Here is an 8,813-nt window from a genome sequence, read left to right as displayed (position 1 = left end):
GTAGGCACTGCATTTATATATATATATATATATAATATATATATATATATATATATATATATATATATATATATACACACACAATGAAGAAACTAAGTATTTGAACCCGCTGCCATATTGCAAGTTCTCTCACTTAGAAATCATGGAGTGGTCTGAAATGTAAATCGTAGGTGCATGTCCACTGTGAGAGAGATAATCTTAAAAGAAAAATCCAGAAATTCCAATGTATGATTTTTTTTTGTGTGATACAGCTGCAAAATAAGTATTTGAACACCAAATGTTAATATTTGTTACAGTAGCATTTGTTTGCAATTACAGAGGTCAAACATTTCCTGTAGTTGTTCACCAGGTTTGCATACACTACAGGAGGGATTTTGGGCCACTCCTCCACAGAGATCTTCTCTAGATCAGACAGGTTTCTTGAGTTTCAGCTCCCTCCAAAGATTTTCTATTGGGTTTAGGTCTGGGGACCGGGTAGGCCACGCCAGAACCTTGATATGCTTCTTGCGGAGACACTCCTTGGTTTTCCTGTCTGTGTGCTTCGGGTCATCGTCATGTTGAAAGACCCAACCACGACCCATCTTCCATGCTCTGACTGAGGTAAAGAGGTTGTTCCCCAAAATCGCACAATACATGGCCGTGGTCATCCTCTCCTTAATACAGTGCAGTCGTCCTGTCCCACGTGCAAAAAAACACCCCCAACGCACGATGCTACCACCCCCGTGCTTCACAGTAGGGATGGTGTTCTTGGGATGGAACTCATCATTCTTCTTCCTCCAAACACAGTTGGTGGAATTATGACCAATAAGTTCCATTTTGGTTTCATCTGACCACAAAACTTTCTCCCATGACTTCTCAGTATCATCCAAATGGTCATTGGCAAACTCAAGACGGGCCTTGACATGTGCTGGTTTAAGCAGGCGAACCTTTTTTCACCAAGCTGCTTGGCAATTTCTCCGTAGCCCTTTCCAGCCATATGGAGTTGTACAATACAATGTACATGTCTTTGGTCTTGGCCATGTTTCAAGTTTGAATCTTATTGATTGTATGGGGTGGACAGGTGTCTTTATGCAACAAACGACCTCACACAGGTGCATCTGATTCAGCTGGACTTTTAAAGGCGGACTAACAGGTCTTTGAGGGTCCGAATTCTAGATGACAGACAGGTGTTCAAATACGTATTTGCAGCTGTATCACACAAATAAATTGTTTAAAAAAATCATACATTGTGATTTCTCGATTTTTCTTTTCAGATTATCTCTCTCTCACAGTGGACATGCACGTACGATGAAAAATTCAGCCCCCTCCACGATTTCTAAGTTGGAGAAATTGCAATATAGCAGGGTGTTCAAATACTTATTTTCTTCACTGGATATGCCCCAAAATAATCACTCATCATCATTCATTGTTAGTGTCAGTCCTACTACTTTTGCTGTAAACTTCTATCATTTCCGAATTCTCACTCCTCATCACGCTGCATCATTTCTTCCTACTCACACTTTTCATCGCTAGTCATCACTCCTGAGGACTTGTCACCCCTCTCAGCTCTACCACTCCACATCCGTTTTTATCATTCTTTCTCACTTCGCATCGCCCCTCGTCACTCTTGATAACCTCTCATCACTTTTCAAGACTCGCCCTCCTCGTTACTTTGCGTCACTCCTTCATTTTCATTCTACAACTTTGGAATTTTCTTTCATTGCAATTGTTTTTGAGGTCCACGTTTAACAGGCGTTTTTCCCGATCCGATGGTGTAAAGCGGGAAGTCAAACAGTCAAAAGATCACGGCGGCGCTTTTTCACAGGGTGTGCTAAAAATCTGCCGACTGCCTGACCCTCAAGGCGAGCCCGGAGGACGAACGCTTCAAGGTGGTGAAGTTCACAAACGTGTGTGTGTGTGTGTGTGTGTGTCTGAAGCAAGCAGGTGCATGCTGGGAGCGTCAATGGCGGCCCGCTGAGGCTTTGTGGCGGCTGAGCAGTCAAGCGGCGGATGAACGCTCCCGGCGGCGGAGCGCTGACATCCCGCGGCGGATTAAAGAGCGCCGGTGATATAACACGCGACAACGCTAATTATTGTTGCCATTCAACACCTCCCACAGGATTGTGGGTAAATGTTTGGACTCCCCACATCCGGACTGTTTTGACGCGCCTTTGTAATCTGGAGGACAAATATAGAAGTGCGTACAAAATGGCTAGCTGCTCAGTTCATTCAACATTGAAAGAAAAAATATTTAAAATTCCCAACATTTGTGTCAATAACCTCGTCAAAAATGTAGACTATTTGCCACTATGGATTCCGCTCAATGTATCGTACGACGACATTGACTGGTGACCACTTAATTGTCATCACACTAAAATAAAATGACCTCACCAAAATGTCTTAGTGTGATTGATCGGTAGACTCCAAATAAATTTAGTGGCCCAGATTTAATACCATTTATGGCATATAACGCCAATACTGTGCAGCCCTACATATGCTATATCACAGGTGTCAAACTCAAGGCCCGGGGGCCAGATCCGGCCAACCGCGTGATTTTATGTGGCCCACAGAAGGAAATACTGTGTATCAACTTCGATGATTTTTGTTCAAATCTGTCCCAAAATTTCAAATTCTCATGCCATAAATGATAACGTTGAGCTACTACAAGCATTTTTGTATTCCCAAAAAACAATTGTTGGAAAACCCATTACCCTTGATTTCTGATTCCAAAACTAGCTCATAAATTTCATGTGTGAATATTGTCAGGCGGTTAAATATTTTTATGGTTTCACACTCATAATGGCCCTCTGAAGGAAACCCAAAGTAAAATGTGGCCCATGACAAAAATGAGTTTGACACCCCTGCCCTATATGGCCTTGTGTAAACAGCAAACGTGAAAATGAACATACATGTTCATTTCATACACGGTCAAGTGAAAGAAACGAGGGCGCAAGACGCCAACGATCTGAAAGATGAACATTGAACCGAAGCAGAAACTTGAAACTTAATTGCGAACAAAGTAGCGTTAGCGCAGCGTGTGGATCAATAAAGCTGCGCGTACGGTCACTTGAGCCACTTCTTGACCACGGCAAGCTCATGTGATCAACACCAAGGTAGATTCTCGATGCTTTTGTGCTATACATGGAACATACAGTATGCATACTACCGTACATAGTGTTACATGAACGTGATACCGTTTCCATATACCATACAAGTTGCTATCTAAAGGCTAACCAAGTGCTAAAGTCTGAGTGCTATTGTACTACTGTATAGAACTGCTTGCTGAGTTCTAAGGCGATCCCATGTCGGCTTGCGAACAAACCCTGTTACAATGTGTACTGAGTCTTCGTTATGTACTAGATCACAGGTGTCAAACTCGAGGCCCGGGAGCCATATTTGGCCCGCGACATGATTTTATGTGGCGCGCAAAGGCAAATCTAGTTTGTCAACTTCCACGGTTCTTGTGGAAATCTGGACCAACATTTCAAATGGTCACATTCCATAAATGATAACATTTTGATATCACAAGAATTTTTGAATGACCAAACATGGGAGTTGAAAAACTCATTACCCGTGATTTCTGGTTCCAAAAGTAGTTCATAAATTGATGTATATATGATGAGGCGATTAAATATTTTTAGGGTTTCACAGTCGTAATGGCCCTTTGAGGGAAACCATAAGTACAATGTGGCCCTCGACAAAAAATTAGTTTGACACCCCTGTCCTCGATAGCGCCCTCGCCGTTTCCCACAGTGCATCTTGAACAGTGATAAACAACCGGTGAGCACTAGACCAGCAATAAATCCCATGATGCACAACGCCAAAACAGAAAAACAAACGTCACACAATCTTGACAGTCATAAAATGCCTTTTGTTTTCATTTTGTTAACAATAATCATGTTAAAACATTGTTTTTTTTTTTATATATTGCCTTCCATTCCACAATAGTAGGACAACTTTGGCATACTAGTAAGAAAAGTACATGTTGTGAGTGAGGCAATACTACTCGCGGGCATTTTAGTGCTCTTTGTAAGGTCCAAGAGACTCTTAGTGCATGACACATGTTGGAGGTAGTACTAGTGCGACAGAGTAGTTTAATAGTAAGGTTAAACGGTGTACTAGTAGGCCAAAAGTGGCATTAGTAGTATATTAAATATGCCTACTCAGACAAAGTCCTATTAGTGAGGTCAAAGAGCATACTAGTGCATCAATACATTTTCTTTGCCGCTCATCCTCACGAGGGTCGCAGGGAGTGCTGGAGCCTATCCCAGCTATCAACGGACAGGAGGCGGGGTACACCCTGAACTGGTCTCCAGCCAATCGCAGGGCACATCGAGACCAACACAATCACACCTAAGGGCAATTTAGAGTGTCCAATTAATGTTGCGTGTTTTTGGGACGTGGGAGGAAACCGGAGTGCCCGGAAAAGACCCGCGCAGGCACGGGGAGAACATGCAAACTCCACACAGGCGGGTCTGGGATCGAACCCAGGACCTCAGAACTCTAAAGCCAACGCTTTTCAGCTGAGTTCATACTCGTATAACAACCTTAATTTGGACATCAAGAATATTGAATAAATGCTCATTAATCCAGTTTACAGTCCATATATCATGTCATTGCAAGTAAAATGATTGCCCACACTAGTACAATACTTCACAACTATTGTCCTACTTGCAAAAAAAAAAAAAAATCAGTGCAGTGGATTTGAGGGGGGGGGGGGGGCTTTTCACCCTATTGATGGATTTGGATGGTTCGAATGTACCAACCAAGTTGTTTTAAGACTGAACTAGTCTGGCAAAATTTTCAAATCAAAACCTTTGGCCCCACTCTGGCCACCCCTCAAAAACTCATAGAACTGCCACTCGATCGATCCACGGTGGCCTTCCACTAGTGTATGACATTTCCGCATAAAGGACAACTTTGGCACACAAGTAGGAAAACACGTTACAAGTGAGGCAAAACTAGTAGTGGGCATTTTGGTCCTAGTAGAGTGGTCCAAAAGGACAATAGTGCAGCACAGTAGTTTAATTGCACGCTAGTAGTGGAAAAACGATAGCAGTAAGACACGGTCGTTCTAGCACTGCGATGAATTGTCTTATTAGTGAGGACAAAGAGCGCACTAGTACACGGCTCGATATCGAGGATATCGAGCAAATGCTTTCCGTACGCATGCATTCAATCGTTTTGTCAATATTGCATGCAAAAGCGCTGAGGAGAAAGGAAGGAGCACTTCTTTCACTGTAAGGAAGAAGATGCGCAAGACAAGAGGATGAAGATGATGGAAGTGCAGGAATGTCAGGCGGAGTTTTGACATTTTTCTTTTCTTTTTTTTTTCTTAGGTTTTTTTTTTTTTTTTTTACCTTCAGTGGTCAGGTGCGTGGGGGGTGGGCAGATGGAGGAAGGCGTCCCAAAGTTTCGGCTTTTTGGACTCTCAACTGACATCAGCGCCGCACACCTTCATCCTTTTCCTCCTCCTCTTCTTCTGCCTCTACAGCCTTCCGCCGCCGCGCGCGCGCCTTAAACGCGGGGAAAGCCCACACTCACACCCGCGCACGCACGCGCGCGACTGAAAGGGTGTAAAGTACTGCTGCGGTGCGTGGACCCCCCCTGGCAGGACAACTCGGGAACTGCATGCACCCGGCTCGCAAAAAAAAAAAAAAAAAAGTCAAGTTGGAGCGGCGCTGACTTGAACGGTGCCCTCCCTGTACTTTGTCAGCATAATCCATTTTTATCTATCTTTATTAATAATTCAGAACATTAAAGTGGTCTTCAGAACATGAACAAGACTGGTGACCAGGTCTTCATTCTTATGTTCAAATTTGCATACGCCTCAGCATGTCCAGTTGAGTACTGTATAGACTGTTTTCAACCACGTGACTACATCCGGGGCACTCGGCCATGTTGGATGGGTTCACTCGACTGACGCGTTGTTCACTCAGGGTTTTGCATACAGACCGGAGTTACACGAGCGTTCGTACGACTGTTAGAAGTGACGCGTGATGGCTTAAAAGACTTTGGAAAGTTATCGAGGCTCATTAAATGTTGTTTCAAGAAACCGTTACTACAAGAAGTGAGGTTTGATCGACAATATCGACCCATATGCCTTGGTGAAAAACAAATGGAGCACGCAAATGCGGGCGTCTGTAACCTATCCAGATGTCGTTCACTTTGTCCTCCTCTCGACTAGCGCTTATACCGTGGACCAACTAAAGAATTACAAAGGTCTGAAGGCCTACAACCAATTCATCAATGGCTGGGCACACTGCTAAGGTTAGTGTATGCACAATGCAATTTAAATATGTGCCGTGTGATTATAGTCAGCGTTGTGTTAAATTATGTTGATTATACCAACGAAAGACGTGTTGATTATTATTTTCGTTTTTGTTACCGAGAGAGAGAGAGAGAGAGGTTCGACTGGGACGAGTCCCAAGTGAAGCTAGCACCTCTTTCTCAACTTCCACGGCTACATTTTATATTAACTCAACTTATATTAACTCAACTCACGAAAAAGCTTGCGGTGCGGTAACTCGTTTTTGCAAATTTATTATAATGAAACAGAAAATCCAGATTTTGGAGGCCTGCATTGCATTCACACACGAGTCTTATGTAGGCCCCAGGCCCTAAAGAATACTTCTTCACAGAACTCAGTTATTGCTCATTAGGTGTGAAATTCTAAAAGGCATCCAATACTTACCAAGAACAAAATGCTTCGAGCAAACTCGAAGCATTATGACTATACTGCTAGATCAGCTCTGCTAATACAAGACAGTCACAGTTGTCGCCCTTTGGTTGCTAACCGTTCCTTGCCCATTCGCGGTTAACCGTTCGCATACTGTCGGATTTTGCTCTCAAACATGCCCCCCCTGCCTTAACTTTCCGTATTTCCACCTTAAAAGTCTTAAATTGTCTCTTAAATAGACAGGTTGCCTTATATGCGCACACCGAGTTCAAAATCTGTGAATGTTGTTGTGTGACTAGTGACAATGCAGTACAACTGAACACATTGGCTAAATTGTTAGCATGCATGCTAGCGTGTCTTTTAGTGTGTATTGTCACGTGCAGAGGTGGACCGAAATGCAGGACTCCCAAGACGAGGACCTGATGTTCAATGGGCTTTATTATAAACTAAGTTGTGCACGACAACACAGTCCAAGAAGGCAGGATCCACAAAACAAGAAACAAGGTCCGATAACTACGAGTCAAGTAAAGAGCATAACAAAAGCGTGACTGGACTATAATGGTGTTGTGGGGGAGTAACCCAGGATGCGGTAAAGCATGCTCGACGAAACAGCTGTGATCGATGACAGGTGTCATAAATGAAACCGCTCAGAGCGCTGGCCTGGCCACGCCCTTCTCGGCCGTGATCCAGCCGTGCACATGACAGAACCTCCCCTCAAAGCGCGGATCCCGGATGTGACAAAAAAAAAAAAAAAAAAAAACAGAACAAAAAACATGACCGGGAGAGGGCCACAACCCCCCAACCTCAGTCAGTCTGGTGGCTGTCCAGGCCACCCAAAGCGAGGCGTCCGGCCGAGCAGGTCAGGAGGTCGGCCAGGACGCCAAGCACGGCGTGATTTGGGTGGACGTCCTCACCGAGGAACCCAAAGGCGAAGCAAGAACCAGACAGGAGCAGGCGACAGCTCTGGATGAAGACCTCCCAGGACGTTGTCATGAGACTGCCGGGGATCGATCACCGCCGAGACTTGGTCGGGGAGTGGCCGAGGATCTTTCACCGCCCTGGCGTGGTCGTCGGACGGCCGAGGGTCGTTCTCCGCCGAGGCGATCATATGATGGCGCTCATGAGGAATTTGCAATTTGACATCTGTAACAAGAAGAACGAGTTTACACTCCCCCACAAACTGACAGTGTAGGCAAGTCATTAGTCAACATGTTGTTCACACTGCGTCATTTTGAAACCAAAATGATCTCATCACAGCAAACAGAATACCATAACTAGCAAATAATAAAACAATGACTGAAGAAATAATCAACACAAAACATGCACTTTAAATGCTATTTACAGACTTTGTGCTGCAACGCATATTGGGAGGCTCTCCCGCCATGCTTTTCGGCACAAAGGAGGTCAAAAACGTTTCAGTCAAGTGACTAATATTCCTACTTCCCCTTGGGTAACTTTTATCGTCCATTTTTTGCACCGCTTGTGGGTGTGCTGGAGTCCTGCGAACCACAAGCGGGAGGTGGGGCACACCGTGAACTGGTTCCCGCCAAATTGTTGGGAAGACATAAACGAGCATTTGCACCGACATTCATACCTTTGGGCAATTTAGAATCTTTAATCAATTTCCCGTCCATGTTTTGAGGATGTGGGAGGAAACCGGTTTGGATAATTAACACAAAAAAATGCCAGATGCTGTCATTAGCCTGGGCCGTTATAGCGTATAAGTGTTGAACAAAAACAAAACACATAAAACACTCACGGAAAATATTCTGCAAGATTCATTTCAACTCTCATGTCAAGTCGGGGGCCGCAAAATATCGTCCCGCTGGCCTCAATTGGCCCCGTGGCTGCGAGTTTGAGACCATTTTTTTTATGTTCCATGAATTATGTGTCACAAAATCAAGGTCTGATATCCAAATTCAAACTCAGACAGGACTGAAAGACCTTTTTGTATTTCTGTGACTTTTGTTGCTCTCGTTGTCGCTCGTAAATTTGTCTTAGTTTGAAAATGCGCCGGAGACAGGAAGTCGTGTTTGTGTTTCCGCTCTTCAGTTATAGGCGAAAGTAAAAGTCAACGCGGAAGTTGAGCTCTCCTTATTTTCGCCACGAACAACACGACCGGTTGCGTTTTTTTCCCACCAAGAAACCAAAGCGG

At 44.2% G+C, this 8,813-nt stretch overlaps 1 protein-coding gene across 7 annotated transcripts in view; it reads left to right on the top strand.

Annotated features, from left to right (window-relative positions):
- cmtm6 (CKLF-like MARVEL transmembrane domain containing 6) overlaps positions 1-8,813 on the top strand; it is a 55,404-nt gene that overhangs the window by 32,967 nt on the left and 13,624 nt on the right. For 3 of the 7 annotated variants that reach the window (XM_061818820.1, XM_061818822.1, XM_061818823.1), the window contains exon 2: positions 1,921-2,044. The exons of 1 other annotated variant lie outside the window; for it this stretch is intronic. In XM_061818820.1, coding sequence (XP_061674804.1) covers positions 1,921-2,044 — 124 coding nt within the window. Of the gene's footprint in view, positions 1-1,916; positions 2,045-8,745; position 8,813 lie in introns of those variants that run through there. 3 more of the 7 variants (XM_061818824.1, XM_061818825.1, XM_061818827.1) reach the window with 3 other exon arrangements.

The sequence above is a fragment of the Syngnathoides biaculeatus genome, chromosome 5 (genome assembly GCF_019802595.1).
Source record: "Syngnathoides biaculeatus isolate LvHL_M chromosome 5, ASM1980259v1, whole genome shotgun sequence".
Classification (NCBI taxonomy): domain Eukaryota; kingdom Metazoa; phylum Chordata; class Actinopteri; order Syngnathiformes; family Syngnathidae; genus Syngnathoides; species Syngnathoides biaculeatus.
This window is presented reverse-complemented; position numbering and strand designations above follow the sequence as displayed.